This window comes from Argopecten irradians, chromosome 3, assembly GCF_041381155.1.
Source record: "Argopecten irradians isolate NY chromosome 3, Ai_NY, whole genome shotgun sequence".
Taxonomy (NCBI): domain Eukaryota; kingdom Metazoa; phylum Mollusca; class Bivalvia; order Pectinida; family Pectinidae; genus Argopecten; species Argopecten irradians.
Window position 1 is genome coordinate 8,266,057 of NC_091136.1, and position 16,737 is coordinate 8,282,793.

At 33.8% G+C, this 16,737-nt stretch overlaps 1 protein-coding gene across 1 annotated transcript in view; it reads left to right on the forward strand.

The window, feature by feature from the left end:
- Positions 1-16,737, forward strand: part of LOC138317478 (cell adhesion molecule DSCAM-like) — an 86,127-nt gene that overhangs the window by 56,176 nt on the left and 13,214 nt on the right. Inside the window, exons 8-29 of the mRNA XM_069259166.1 lie at positions 2,612-2,722; positions 3,155-3,313; positions 3,837-3,991; positions 4,327-4,453; positions 5,236-5,355; positions 5,750-5,950; positions 6,381-6,528; positions 7,323-7,471; positions 7,759-7,890; positions 8,155-8,393; positions 9,335-9,572; positions 9,897-10,043; positions 10,543-10,698; positions 11,131-11,270; positions 11,744-11,894; positions 12,126-12,240; positions 12,679-12,833; positions 13,474-13,491; positions 14,748-14,846; positions 15,361-15,546; positions 16,057-16,232; positions 16,401-16,521. Of these exons, the coding sequence (XP_069115267.1) occupies positions 2,612-2,722; positions 3,155-3,313; positions 3,837-3,991; positions 4,327-4,453; positions 5,236-5,355; positions 5,750-5,950; positions 6,381-6,528; positions 7,323-7,471; positions 7,759-7,890; positions 8,155-8,393; positions 9,335-9,572; positions 9,897-10,043; positions 10,543-10,698; positions 11,131-11,270; positions 11,744-11,894; positions 12,126-12,240; positions 12,679-12,833; positions 13,474-13,491; positions 14,748-14,846; positions 15,361-15,546; positions 16,057-16,232; positions 16,401-16,521 (3,243 nt within the window). The remainder of the gene's footprint in view (positions 1-2,611; positions 2,723-3,154; positions 3,314-3,836; positions 3,992-4,326; positions 4,454-5,235; positions 5,356-5,749; positions 5,951-6,380; positions 6,529-7,322; positions 7,472-7,758; positions 7,891-8,154; positions 8,394-9,334; positions 9,573-9,896; positions 10,044-10,542; positions 10,699-11,130; positions 11,271-11,743; positions 11,895-12,125; positions 12,241-12,678; positions 12,834-13,473; positions 13,492-14,747; positions 14,847-15,360; positions 15,547-16,056; positions 16,233-16,400; positions 16,522-16,737) is intronic.

The window sequence follows — 16,737 nt, forward strand, 5'->3', positions numbered from 1 at the left end:
AACGTTCTTTGTTTTAAGAAGTTTATACTGCATATTTGATTCAGACATGCCTATGTATATTACGTACATATTTTTCAATGATGTATGATGGTATAAAATATGTTTTGAATTATCATACATTGGTTATAGATGGCACATTAAACCACAAACATGTATCCCAAATAGGTCCCCATTAAAATCATTAATTGAATTGAAGTAATTCGTAAATTGGCTCGATTGCCCGATAACATTGTAATAGACCGGGAAATTAAAGAGAAACAAGAAATACTGTTATCTTGCAATTGGGAACAGACATCTCAAGGGTGCAACTCTGCCGGCCTGTTTTGTGTCGTTAGGTTATACTACATCTGACTTTGACGCCTTAACTGTGAACTTTTCTCTATTGATTCAGTAAATTTCTGTTCCTTTTCTAGTTTGAAGTGATTTCAATTACACATATGAGTTAAAACTCAACATTATGAATAACTTATCGAAAATTCAAATGATCATATTTTGACTAATTACTAATTTTGACTTCATATTTTAATGCAACCAACATGTTGTTGTTGGAGTACGTTCACATAACGTAGAATGTTGCTGTATTTGGCACTGGAATGAACATATCTTTCAAGGCGAATAATTGTTTGAAATTTGTCATATTGTTGCCATCTGTAATCCTAAATAGGTTGCTTTATTTATTGTAGCTTAGGATGGTTTTGGCTCAGGGCAGAAAGACAAATGTGGTTCGCCACGTAAGAATACATTAGGTATTCTTTTTTAGTCACATTTGTAATTTTAATAAGCTATAATACATTTCTTCAATTAAAAAATACCGGTATTTGCATCATCGACGTTTAATTAGAAACATAAATTAAGATTGTGGTTTGATAGACATATTATTACTTATTTAATTCGAATATTCGAAATTATCAAACGTCATTAATATCACCGTATATTTTACAGTTATTATACCGATGTGTTGCACTCTCCTCTCACATAATTAAAAATCATACGGATTTCTTAAAAATTCTTTGTGAATCGATATTCTACATTGATTTCCAACTTTTTCTCTTTTTCATTTAAAATTCTAAAGGTAAATATAATAATGATACACGGATTGCTTCACCTGATGAAATAAAAACATGCATACATATTTTGATCATATGACAGAAAACAAATCATCCGGTAATATTAAGTTATATTTTTGTTTTGCCGATAATACATATCAGATGATATATCAAAATGACGCTCACGGAATTCTGTAGTTTTTATTTCCGTTTTTCACACGGGAAATGTCCTTACGAAGGCCGTCAAACCTTTGATTGATTTTCCATGTCATGTCAACTGAATCTGGAAAAAGTTATAAAAATACAATTTGTGCTGTCACAAAAAAACTAAACGTGATCGAGTTATGTAACAAGTCATCGATGACGTGGCCTTATCAATCAGAGGCTCCCCACAGGGAAACAAAGCTCGCTGATTGGACAGCCACACGAGAAATTAATCAAGAATTACAACCACCATTTTCCATATATTTGGGTATTTAACATTTCATGAATACCAATTTCATTTATGAACATTATCTTATAATTGATTAACGCATTCATACTTTAATTCTTATATCAAATATATGAAAAAAATCAAATAAAATTCACTTGACATATCTTGTCATAGCAATGATAACCAAACACACTGACTTCAGATGCGATGAATGACATCAGAACAAAATCGCGAGAACTCCCCATAAATCCGGCGTCCATAATCTCATAAAGTTGCCAAATGGCAAGTTAACGTGTCGTCTCCTTATCGTCGCAATTTATCAAAAACTTCTTTATGTTTTGTTCTGCTATCAGCCTCTGTTCGAGCTCGATCGCCTGCGAAGTTAATCTATCATATTGTTGTGTTGAAATGATAATGGTGTCAGAGAGATGATTTAACATGGGTCGTCTCAATCTATTAAATACATTGTGCAGTTATGATACGGGCGTCTTAGAATAAGTCAATCGATTTTAAGTATATACTAACACTGTAACAAATTGATTGTAGTTATTATTTTTTTTTTATAAAATGGGCAATTTTCATATGATGAGTTGTAAGCCTTATTTTATTTTTATTTTACACGGAAAATGGATATCAACATATATATAAAGTCTATGCCCGAAACCCTAAACCAAAGAATTTCATAAACATATAAAAAAATTCAATTATGCTTGTATCGAGCATTTTCACTGGCTTTAAAATTTACTATATTAGTCCATTAAAGAAAACCATGACTTTTTTTATTGGCTGCTACAACGGCGTAACGATTTCATAGAAAAAAGAATCCCCAATTTATGTGGAATTTTGAGATAGTCTTTAACTTTATCAACTTTAAATTATGGTATGTATTCTGTTGAAATTTGTACCGCTCTATTGTTTAAACTGATCGAATATTAAAATGTGTGCATTTACCCCATTATTTTAAACTATTACTATATATTACTATTATACACATACAATGAATTTCGTTTCACTATAACTGCTGTCATTCTACATATTTGATATCGCATTTTATACGGGATTTTTTATAAGATAAAAACAAAAAGATATGATTTTAGCTTTACTCTTAATAAGTTATTTTTCTCCGGTACAGGGATACCGTACGTCCGTCCGATGAAGAACTTGACGGCTACTGCTGGTGAGCCTTTGTCTATAAGGTGTTACGTGGCGGGGTTCCCTGTCACGTCGATCGAGTGGTCTCAAGGTAGGACTCAACACAACATTTGAATACAAATAATTCTCGAAAGGTAGGACCACCATTGTCTTGTACAGGAGTTGCAAACATTATGCAACAGTAGCTCTGTTTCATGTAATATTTAAGAAACTCTCAAGATTGATTCTAGGAATATTTATACAATGTAAAATTAATAATGCTGCCTCCCAAAACATACTAACATCAACATAGATCAGTCATTGTTCACAAGGGAGGCACTCTTAAAATAACTTCAGCTGTCCTTACGCCTAATAAACCAAACAAACCCTTTGACATTTGAATATTTTGACATATACTTATGTAAACAGACTTATTTGTATGTTTAGTTTTCTTGAGCACATTTCCTTAGTTATGAAAAACGCCTACATAAGAATATAATATCATATGTATGTTTACATAAATTGTTTTCTGGAATTTTTTAAGGTGGGGTAGTTTTGCCGCGGAATTATCTACAGCATGTGGCCAACGGAACTCTATTGATAAAGAAAGTGCAGAAGTATGAGGATATCGGCAAGTACACGTGTACTGCCAAGAATGGTGATGGCCAGGGTAATGGGAGCAGCATGTACATCACTGTTCTAGGTAAGTACGCATTACGTCACTAGAGCTATCCGTCTACAAACAGAAGCAAATAATCATATGTATACAGTTTTATACGATACCTTCTATATCCTTTTAGCATTTTATTTGATGTTCTTCAAGTTTGTTAATTTCACTTTTTATGCTCAAAACATTTTATTCCTTGTGCATATTTAAAGCGTTATAAAATATTTTTTGAAAATCTGGATGTAAAACGTGAATAAAAGCAAAATTATCACAATTAACCTTTAGATTAACAATCTTTCCTGTCCCATTGTTATCAATCCATCCATTGTCTTTGAGTCCTGCAATCATTTGATTCCTCCTTGTTCTCTTTGCGTTCTTCCAGTTGGGTTTATACTAAGGATTTGATGTGTTACTTGATTCTTTTACAATACGCCTGTCAGAATATCTAGTATGATTTAGAACATAAGCTGTAAGCAATAGATAGACCTTTATTTAAATTATTTCATAATCGAAAAAAAACCTCTGCTCTAATGATATATTCAATTAATTTTCCCCACAGAGCCTCCAAAGATTGACCCATTTAATTTCCCCCGAAAGAAGCAGGGTGAACGTGTGAGTGTGACGTGTGCGGTCAGCAGTGGTGATCAGCCCCTACAGATAAAATGGACAAAGGATGGAGAGGAGATCCCACCGGACATGGGAATCACCATCACGGTAAATCATAACATATCCATTATATGATCAAATACGGAATTGTCCTCATTGACAAGTGTGTACATTGTCATATGGACACCACACACACACTTACAGCTCTGCAATAACATACAATCGATTGTGTAAAGAAAGATAACTCCTCAATGTCTCGATTTTGTTTCAAATGTCGAGTTCATTGAAACAAAATTCATGTACATATGCTTTATTTCTTTTTCTTAGTAGTAAGAAACCTCATTGTGTCATTTTAGAAATACGGATCTGTATAAAATAATCATATTTTTTGTGATGTTTAATAGATATTTTGTATATTTTAAAACGTTGTCTATTACTTCCAGACGGTTGGCAGTTATAGCAGTATGTTATCCATTGGTGACGCCACTCCCAAACACAACGGTAACTATACGTGTCAGGCACAGAACGACGCAGCTGAAACCAACTTCACAGCACCTCTACACGTGAATGGTAAGAAAAAATCGTCATCATGTGATAAGCACTTTATGAAAATAAATTAAAGAAAAAAAAAGTTTAAAAGAAAATAAAACGGTCAAGGTCAATCTTGGTAGCCATTTATATTAGCTTCCTGCAGGCCTTATATTAGGTCTCTAGGCCTTCCAGAACTTCAGAAGAAACTATTTGAAGATTTCAGGATTTTTGGCTCATATGACCTTTAATGACCTTGAATAAAGGCAAAGGTCAATCATATCATCACACTTGGTAGGCATTTATGTCGGTATGCTACATGATGAATATTAGGTCTCTAGGCCGTCAAGCCATTATAGAGATATTGACATAAATTGAAAATAAGAAGTGAGGCCATAGCGGCCATATTGGATTATTAGCTTTTATTTTGTTCATGGAATAACTTCAGATACACGACTTAAACATACTAAAATAATTTCTATCCTATGTCTTACTGTTTGAATGATTGAGGAAAACAGGACTGATAATGAGGATAAGAATAAGAATAAAAAACTTAACAAAAACAGCAGGTCTTTTTACAATCTATCATTCCATCTTATGGAATGACACCATTCCCATTAGCAAAACATCAGCATTGTATAATGAAATTTCTTGATCGTAACGAATACAACTGTAATTCAAAATGTCGAAAAATATATTTTGAATAATAACAAGAACAAACACAAAAATATCTGCGATTCCAAAAGATCCTATACTACAAATGAAATACGTTTTGATAAAACAGAGGTTACATAACGTCACTATAACAACCGTTTATATTGTAGTACCTCCACGTTGGATCATTGAGCCAGAGGACTCGTTCGTAATCCTGAAGGGAACTGTCGCCCTGGATTGTCTGACCGCCGGTACACCCACCCCTTATATCAAGTGGATGAAAGCAGCAGGTGATGATGGGCAGTTCTTAACGAAAATATATTTCTTACCAACGAATTGTAAATTATCACAATATCATTTATTCTGTATTTGCATATTATCTGCTCTTGCAGGCAGGTATTGATTGTGACGTCATGTGGTTTCGAGCGTAACGTCATATTTTTTTCTGAAAATAATGACTTAACAAATGATACCTACCCGCAAGGGAGTTAACTCTGGTATATACAAAGACGGTATAAAAGGATACGAGTACATTTTTGAATATTTGGATAATGATAAGTTTATGAGAGTTATGTTTTCAATGATTAAGAAAACATAAATTACTACTTACAATATAAAATAACTAAATATATGGAAAACATTTATTTAACGATATGTATGAATTTTTATCTAAACGTATTACAGGCACGAAACCTGGGAACTATATGCCATTGGAATACTTAAGGGACGATGCAGTTAACGCCACAGATAGGATGCAGTTGCTAAGCAATGGAACCTTGATAATACGTGAATCTGAAGAATCTGACCACGGCTACTACTTATGTCATGCCGATAACAGAGTAGGAGTTGTTGGCCTCAGTAAAGTCATATTTCTCACCGTCCACAGTAAGTTCCGAGGATGGTTTCCTTCCTTTGGTCATATTACCCTACAACATTCATAGTATATTGGTTTATTCCGTGTTTATATGTTAAAGAGTTTCTTACCCTTAAAAACTGATTTTGACGTCATATGTTTATGGATGTATTGTAACAATTTTCAAAGATATTGGCGCGAAGTTCCTTACAAAATAGTAACGTCATAATTGATACCTTCCAACTAGGAAGAAAACTGTAATGTGTACTGAAAAGTATAATATCGAAATAGTTGACCTGTCGATTGAATTGATTCAAAATACATATTGGTGTGAACGCTTAGTCGTATGTATCGATATTGGTAAGTGCAATAACAATACCACGTCAATCATACTGCGAAATGAATTTGTGTATTTCTCATTCAGATATAAGAGATATAAAGCGTCTTATTCTGTTCCTGCAGTTCCCGCCCGGTTTGACACACACATGAAGAACTACACTGTACGACGTGACCACAACATTACCATGGACTGTCAAGCGATAGGAGACAAACCACTGGCTGTCACGTGGAGCTTTAACGGCCAGCAGCTTAGTACCCTCCCAAACCCAAGGTAAGTTTGATACCTTCCCAAACCCAAGATAAGCTTAGTACCCTTCCAAAGCTTAGTACCCTTCCAAACATAAGGTAAGTGTATGACTTTCCCAAACACAAGGTAAGCTAAGTCCCCATCTTATCCCAAGGTAAGCTTAGTACCCTCCCAAACCCAAGGTAAGCTCAGTACCCAACCGAACCCAAGGTAAGCTTAGTTCCCCTCCCAAACCCAAGGTAAGCTTAGTACCCATACGAACCCAAGGTAAGCTTAGTTCCCCTCCCAAACCCAAGGTAAGCTCAGTACCCAACCGAACCAAAGGTAAGCTTAGTTTCCCTCCAAAACCCAAGTTCTACGTAGGACGCTTACAAATCCAAGGTAAGCTGAGAATGCCCCCGATCCCAATGTAAGCTAAATACAATGTCAAAGCCTTGAAAAGTGCAAGAGCTAATTAGCGCTATGTATGTTTACTGCTATATAAGTAATATGCTACCCATTCCTAGTTCAAATCACTTCCTTATCTTATGTAGTCTAATTGTGAAAGTCACTGTTATACTTTTTGAATTTTTGCTTAACTATACTTTTTTCATGCTTACAATATGCTGTAAACGTACTAATTTTAGCAAAATGTTTATGTTATTAGCGCGGCTATAATTTAGCATAAATCGGTGGTTCAATAACGGAAATTTAATTTACAAAATTAAGCGGTGTAAATTATTTAGCGCTTTAAAGACAGCACGAAAAGCGCTAAAATAAAAATACGCTTAAATAATAAGTACATTTACAGTAATAATGTTCACTGATACATGTTACAGACGTGCTATGAAGACTGTCAGTACTACTCGTGGAAAGCTGTCCACACTGGCTCTACATCCTGCAGTAAGAGACGATACCGGCTTCTACGTCTGTTTCGCCAAAAATAAATTCGGAAACGGAGTCCAGTCGATGCGACTCACAGTTTTAGGTATGTAAACTGTAATACACTTTTAGAGATACGTGTTTAAAATAAACATTTACTGTGCTTCGATATTTGGATTAATAAATTACTTCGATTTTATGAAGAGATTTCATGATGGTTTATAATCGTAGACTTAGGAATATCTTTCAATCGGGATATTTTAGTTATTTTTATATGACATGGAAGTGAGATTTGATACTTATTTTTGAATATTTGGTATTGCAAATCATCACGTCATCATTTATTGTTTGAAATTAATGTGATAAGTTTTATTCATTGTGTTTTGTCCTCAGAGCCACCCGAGCCCCCAGCTAACCTGACACTGGTGACGAAATCGAGCCGTAACCTAACAGTGTCCTGGTCACAACCCTATAATGGCAACACGCCCCTTCTTTTCTACAGTATCGAGTACATCAACTCCACAGGTAACTAACTTATACGTTATGTTCCATGCATGTTCTTTTGTCTCAACCTCATATTTTTGTATTTCGAGGATCTTCTTAGTTTAATTCTGGCTAAACGTTTGGCATTTCATCATAATTTTCCCATATTAACATTATTTAGGTTTTGAAATGTATTTACTTTTTAAATATATGAATATTGTTTATTCAAATATCAAAACTAGCATTCAGACGATTAAATGTATAAATGATTAACCTTTTTCTTTAAATTATTTTTACCTTGCGCAGGTGTATGGCAAGGTGTCCTCCCAAACGTCTCTGTTCAGGCTAAACTCCTCAAAGCTACCATCACCAACCTTCACCCCGCCTATGTGTATTATGTCAGAGTCAGGGCCAATAACTCTGTCGGGTTTGGCCAGCCAAGCGAACAGATCTCCGTTTCAATGGACGAAGAACCACCATCAGGACCGCCACAGACTATCCAGATTAAAGCTATCGGTTCCGAAGCTCTTAAGATTTCTTGGATGGTAAGAATTCATGAGTTTACCTCAAATTATCCTTGATATGAGTTACTGTCGGTGGTTGTACAGCTATCCCTGGACTATATCATAGTAAAATTTATACTGTGCACTAATAGCAAATCAACAAATTCTTCTTCTGTTAGATGTACATCAAATGATAAAACTCATCTGTCTCATATGATACAGAAGCTATCGCTCACTTAAGTTTTCCTATGACGTATAAAGGGAGACAATATACAAATATTGACTTTTTGTAGGTTGATACGAGGAATTGTTAAACCTGAAAAAGGTGATATTCCCCGAGGCCGAAATATCACCTTTCTCAGGTTTAACAATTCCTCGTATTAACCTACAAAAAGTCAATAATTGTTTTGTTACATGAAATGATACAAGTTTTGCTATTTCAAATAATTTTGAAGAAAGGATAGCGCAATGACTAATTTTTAACAAAAAACCAAGAAAATCTTCATCCACGTATCCTCAGTAGGTACTTTTAGTACTTCTGTAACTTTTCAAAATATGATTTTCGCATACATCGACATTTAACGTGTGTGAAATATTTTTCCGAATCTTACCACACTGTTGCCTGTCATGTTTTATTTGGCTATTGCCCGATGATCGGCAATGTTCTATTTTGATTGGTCAAAAATATAGAAGAAACAGGGAATCACCTATGTCTATTTATGGCCAGATTACCGGATTTGCAATGTCTAGACCAATCAGAAAACGGCAAAACTCACAGTCGTATAACAACATTGATTAGATACCCCTTGATCGTCCACGAGAGAACATTAAACTTCATCACTGTCTGAAAAATTGTTATCTGTCAGATAACAATATCAAATGACCTTCCACGGAACTTTCCTACAAAAAGAACTAAAATCGTTATTGGTAGTTAACTGTTTACTCTTTTTCGCCATTTTATTTTGCTTCTTTTATTTCCTTAGCCTCCGAAGATGTACGAGCGAAACGGAGTAATCAAGGGCTACTACATTGGCTATAAGGAGACGAGCAGTCCCTCTCGGTATATCTACATCACTAAGGCCGTGGAGGGTGAATTCGAACCTGTGTTGGATATCCACAATTTAGAAAAGTTTACTGAATATACTGTTCACATCAAAGCATACAACGACATGGGACAAGGACCAAAGTCTGTCGACTACAGTGTATTCACTCTCGAGGACGGTAAGATAGTTGCTATTACATAGAATTAATTCATTATTCGATTATGTTTTTCATTGTTATAATACTATAAAAGCTAAATTGTATTATAACGAAATATGATGATTTTTTAAGTCTTCAAAACGTTTGATAAGCTTTGTTATTTATTTTTAGCCTTTTGAGAGCATTGTGGAACTGATAATTTTCTTCAAAACTTTATAAAAATGGGTTCTTGGGTTTGAACAATGATCTAAGGTTAATAAAGTTCGATATACCAAAATTTAACTTTTTTGTTCTGCATACCAAGTCAGCTGCCATAGTATTAATGATGACCTTTCTTGTCCTCAGTGCCGAGTCAGCCTCCACAAGGTGTCCAAGCCAATGCCATTAACTCTCAGTCCATCAAAGTGATCTGGTCGCCGCCGCCATTGTTTACGTTACACGGTATCCTACAGGGATACAGGATACTGTACAAACCTGTCAGGAAAGATGAAGGTAATTGTCAGGTTAACACTGTCGATTCATCAGAATTGTTATGGCGTGCAAGTCAGAACGAGAACTTTTTATTCAACTTCAACAAAAAGGTTTTCAGATGCCAAGGGTGATAACTCTAATGTACTTGATGTGATTAGGTTGCACACTACCAATGAACAATTGGTTGGAGTATGTACGACACATAATATATCGTATCTTGAATTATAATAAAAAAAACACCATTTAGATAGAATAAAGATTGGTGTCGAGTTCAAATAAATATGTTTGATCAATCATTACAGCTTTACTTTCTATATAACGGACGACCTGCGTCTTATATGCGTACCTATATCATGGCATGTGTTTGCAATTAATATCAACGCAGTTATTTTTGATGAAAAGAGTCCATGGAGATTGCTGTTTAATTCAGGACATAGTTGTCGCATTATGTACCAGTTTGTGATTCTCAAATAAAACATTCCTGTCTATTTGTCTGATCTGAATGTTTGAACCTTTTCAGACGAAAGTGATGCCAACATTCAGACCTCCTCGAAGTTAGAAGTAACCATAAGTAATCTTCAGAAGTTCACTAACTACAGTCTACAGGTTCTGGCTTTTACGAGGAAGGGCGAAGGTGTCCGGAGTGATCCTATCTACGTCAGAACTCAGGAGGACGGTAAGTCGTCTCTTAGGGTTACATAATGGAATGTAAATAAAGCGTTTTCTATGTAAATATCAATTTTGCCTAAATATTGGAACGAGTTGTTAACTTTAAAATGTTTAGTCCATATAGAAATAATGCATATCAAGAATTTTCTGATAAAAGTTGATCACTTGTAGCCCTTGTACGTAGATATACAAATTTTGATAACGGTTAAAATATTCAAAGAACAATATTGACTTTTAAATTATAATGCATATCAAGAATATTCTCATAAAAGTGGATCACTTGGAGCCCGCTTACGTAACTTAACAAATTTGGATACAGGTTTAAATGTATAAAATAAATAATGTTGACTAAGTAATTATCATTTAATTTATGAAATGCTGGTTATTTACTGTGAAATAACTTTTTTATAATAATTTATCCTTACTATGTACCTTTTAGTGCCAGAAAAACCAGCCAACATCAAAATACTACCCGTGAATGCTAGTTCCGTTTTGGTTGCTTGGAAACCCCCTCTGCATAGCAACGGTATACTGATAAGGTATACACTGTATGTAAGGAATGGATCCGACACATCACAGGTACTCAATGTAGATAATCTCTTAATTCAGATCATAAATGAAAGGATATTACTTTTTTTGTGCCATATGTACGGAATGGATCCAACAAGCCACGGTTTTCCATACAGTAGTTTACATAACGTATTTCTTACTTCAGATTGCCAATAAACAATCATGGGTCATTGGATTATATATATATATATGTGCAATTACTGTATTGGTTTATATTTCGTTTATAAGATATTTATGTTTAGTGTTTTAACCAGGAAATGACGAAGTATGCTCAAAGTGGCTGAATACCTCGTATATCTAGTAATTGGATTTTCTATTAAAAAGAATTATATAGCATAACTCCGTTTTTGTGAGATCTTAAAAATATATCTGTAACTGAAAACGACAGTTGCACCCAGCTGTCGACATAACGACTTCACAATATGTGGATGTAGTATTGTGTTAGTGGTAATTGTAGTTTTACACCTTTATATCTTCGTCAGGAGGTAGTCCTGGACGTGTCCCCGACTCTCACAACATATCTTATGTCAGACCTTCCTGTCAACCTGGACGTATTCCTACAAGTGTCGGCTACTACCCGGATAGGCGAAGGGGAGAGAACTCATGTTGCACAAGCTTCTCCGCTGGAAAAAGGTAATTAATGGATTGATGCATTATATGACTTACATATTCAATCGATGTGGAGTTTTGGAGAAGTGAAATAAGATACCATCTAGAAGACAAAAAATACATGAAATAATATGATTATGCAAATGAAAATAAATTAATGAATTTCGTATAGAAAATAAATTTAATTGTGGTATTTAAAAACAATTATATAAAATACTTAACATAATTGTTTACACATATGAAATGATACTACAGTTGCCGCGAGGATAGCTAGTTTCTCTGACGAGTTGACAATACCATGGCAACATCCCGTGACCTTACCGTGTATGGTAGTGGGTGATCCCGCCCCAGCAGTGAAATGGATGATGAGGTGAATATACGATATAATATGATTTTAGTAACTGAATGTTATCTTATATAGAGGCTTCCAACTAGACATAATATTATTTACTCTTCTGACCTTAATTCAAAGCTGACAACGCAAGTTAAAAAGTGTGCATTTGAGATTTTGATAAAATAAGTATATTTTTTTTCAAAAATTCGCATTTACCATTCATTGTTTTAACTGAATGCACGAGAAAAAGTTCTGAGCAATCATGTTTCTTTTAGACTACTTTAAACAAACTTTACAAACATCAGTGACCTATATTATAGACAATTAATGAGAAAGATAATCAACACTAACAATAACACAAAAGAAAAGATATAAGATTAAAGAAAAGAATAAATACAAGACTTTAATCACAATTAAAAAAATGATACTTTCTGTGGAAAATGAAAGAAATTTAAGTTGTATTAATTGTTACAGAGGAGGTGAGGTAGTGGTAAATGACCGGATACAGGTACTACCGAATGGTTCCTTACATATAACCTCTGTGGTTGGTGGGGATGCAGCTAACTACACTTGTAAAGCAGATAATACATTCGGCACTGACTCCATTGTTTTCGCCATCAGCGTGCAAGGTGAGTGCTATTACATACATAACAATATTTATTATCTCGGTATTTTCACTGCTTTCGTATAATGCACAAATAATGTTATTTTGCTACACGCAAAAAATGAGCTCTATAACAAAAATTAATGCCATTGTAAAGATAATGGTTTAAAAAGTAAAGAATGACTATTTGATCGAATCTTTCAGCTCTTTAGATGTATCCTCTATTTGAAATAGAAAATGAATTGTTAATTAGTTGGTCATCATTGTTTTCGGATTTTTGTTCTCGCAAAATGTGAATGACACAACAATCAATTCAGACAGCGACTGGTAATAAAATAAAACAACACGTATTAGTAATATGAAAATTAAATCAGAGCTACTACTTATTTGTATTTAACTGATAGGATGTTATACATATTGTAAATGAACCATAAAGGTAATGTCTAGAAATTAATTGTGTGAGTACATATACATATTGATGTTTATTTTTCCAAATTGAAATTGAAAATAATAATGTTATATTTATTGTTTGAATTATGGAAATTGTATTTCAAATATTTAGATGTTTATTTTTCCAAATTGAAATTAAAATAATAATGTAATAGTTATTGTTTGAATTGTGGAAATTGTATTTCAAATATTTCTTCAATTGCCGCTTCCATCAGTGAGCGAAAAGCTTGGAAGTGAGTAACATAAATGGTTCCTACCTGAAATTATACCGAACTTTCCCTTATGTACTTAGTTCTGTCTTGATTCCATTTTGTATCTGATGGTATTTTTTCTATCTTCTACTTTTGGGGATTCATCTTGCTTTCTTTGATACTTTTCCTATTGATTGGAATAGGTTAAACTGATAGAAATCATACATTTTACACTTCGGATTTTTATGAAGAAAGCTAAACTAGAAATATCGCAATCTCCGAGTACTTCCGAGTATTATGAATAATCATTAATGAGTTCAGAGCGAAGGTTTGAAATATAAAATCTATGTTTCTAGATTTGTAAAAAAAAGACTTAAATTAATTAGTTGGATGATGTACCTGAAGATGACCAAGAGGCCGGAGATTTGTAAAAGAAGATATATTTTTACTGATTAAATTAGAGATGTACTCTCCCTCAGGAGGATTGTTTGAAAATTAATCTGAACGGAGACGTTTAGAAAATATACCATCAGAACCAGATTTCAATGTTGCTCATGCCAATCATCATACTTAGTCTATTTGTATACCTGAAGAAAATTTTCGTTTGTACTTGTAAAATATATTGTGAGATTAAACTTGTTGAATGCATTTGACCTGGAATATCAGGTTTTATTGCAGAATATATTCATTATGTTTGGATATAAAATAGATACAGAAATATGTATGTAATGTGGTATAAATATATTAACACTAAAATGGGAATTCTTATAATATGAATCAAGTTTAAGCAAATTTCAATACGAATCAGAAACATATGTGATATTCTAAATGTAGTTTTGTTAAAAATCTATAATACTAGTCTATTGAAAGTAAAGTATTTCTATAGTTTTGCATGTTTTAGCTCTTCTGAAGAAGCGAACTAGTACCAATGTGATAGTCTACTGTTTTCTTTCAGTCTTCTTAGTTTCTGTGTTTCAGTGAATAGTTTCTACAATACGTATTCTGTTACCTTTCATGTCTTCTTAAAGCATGACGTTTGTTGTCAGTTCCAATCATCTTATATGTTCATAACTATTAAACCATGTGCATGTATGAATGCATGTCTTGAATGTAAATGTTAAAAAAATGGTATTATAATTATTTTTATACATTACCAATTTTACTTTTCAAATTATAGAATATACGAAGCCAAAATCGGTAATTATATAAACAAATAACAGTTTCAAATGAATTAACGGCCAGATAGACATTAATCATCTGAATAAGACATTAAGCTAACGTGTTTTTATTCTGTTCAGCACCTCCCAAACCACCAAAGCTATTTATTGCGGCTACCACATCCTCAACCATCCAAGTGAACTGGCGCTCAAGTAGTAACGGAGGAAGTCCGATTCAAGGTCAGCAAATGTTTATTATAAAAACGTGTATTGATATTTTGCAAATTGCATTTACCCATCTGATACTTAAAATATGACTCTGACTCTGGAATATCAATTGCTTATACATATATATTGTTAATTCATGTTTGATTAGTACAGTGTAGCATATATTGTAATTGGTTTTTTTTGCAATAAATATCATAATATTTTCTGATAAATTAAAATTGACAAATTACAAATTGTTTGTGATCACCTTGAAAGAATATATTAAATGTTTATTGTATAAAAGCAAAGACACAGAAAATAACATTTGTTACAGTTTCTTTTTGCGTATTGCAGAATTCATTTATGGTATATAATATATATAATTTCATTGTTGACACGTCGTGAATTAACGTGAAAGCATTTCATTTGAGAAGAAATCAAGTTTTAGTTGCTTTATGTTTCTTTTCATTTCTTTTCAAAACAAAGCCAAAGGTTTCATGGTAACCTTCATAAGACATTGAGCACATCATATCTTTGACACTTCCAGGGTTTGAGCTGTATTACAAGAAAGAGTTTGAGGCCTGGCGTAAGATGAGACTAGGAGCTTCCAATAGAACGTATACTGCTTCAGCCCTGCTATGTGGTACGGTGTACAGATTTTATATTGCGGCCTACAACAGACTTGGTACCAGTGTTAACAGTGCACAGATGACAATACAGACTAACGGATCTAGTAAGTCATTCCATACAACTAAACATACATTGTTTAGCGAAAAAAAAACGTTCAAAACAGCTCCTTTCTGCTGTAACATGTAACATCTTTCTGTATGTATCAGACAAGTGCTCTAGTTTTGTGTTTCGCTATTGCGGACCTTCCATTTTGGGATTTTTTTCGTTACCATGGGAATTTAGTTAAAAATACCAAATAACTATTTCCTTTTCTGACCGGACTATAACTCCTAAATCGTTTAACGCAGCTCCATGAATCTTTCTGAATATATCAGACAAGTGCACTAGTTATACTTGCATAATTGTAACTATGACCTTGATGCATTTTGGTTTTTATACTAACTGCGGGGTGCGGGAGATAATGCAACGCTTTGCGGCTCCTTGTTCCATTTTCATTACCTTTTCTAGTTTGCGTTTTCCGGATAATATTGTGTTTATGTAATTAACTCATCCATGGTACGTTGTAACCGTTAAATGTGTTGTAATGTTAAATGAGTCTGCGTTTTATTTACAGCTCCAATCATGCCCCCACAGAGCATGCTCCTGAGATCCATTAATACAACTTCCGTTGACCTTGATATGACGTCATGGAAAACTTCTGGATGCCCTATTCGCTTCTACTCTGTGAAGTACCAGGTTTGGGGTGACGATGAGGTGGTCGAAGTGTCAAATAGTGTCAATAGAAATACGGTAAGGCACGGATATATTTTATGTGTATTGTTGTGTAAGATACATACTATAAACAACGAAATATGTAAATAAAGCGTATTTTCTTTCTGTCTGTCAATAAAATATACTTTCGTAGATATTTTAATGCTTTGATTTTCGTACTATTATCAATTTTTTTTTGTCTTTCAGTCGAGTTTCACAGTTCAGGATTTGCACCCAGCCACGTGGTATGTCATGGTGGTTACGGCTCACAGTGACGCTGGCTCAACAGAAAGTCACCTCAAGTTCGCTACTCTTACTTACCATGGAAGTAAGTCAAATTCAATACCAGAATAGCATTAATAGTTTAAAGTGATGTTTCGTATAGTTATTTGGTGTGTAGCAGATTTAATCGGTTGAAGGCAGATTTACTTTTTTATCATTAAAAATAAGTATATGTAATTCATTGATGTGTTTTGCCTTTCTAAATAATAAAAATAGATAAAATGAACATTGTGAAATAGCTTAAAAATATAAGGATAATAAG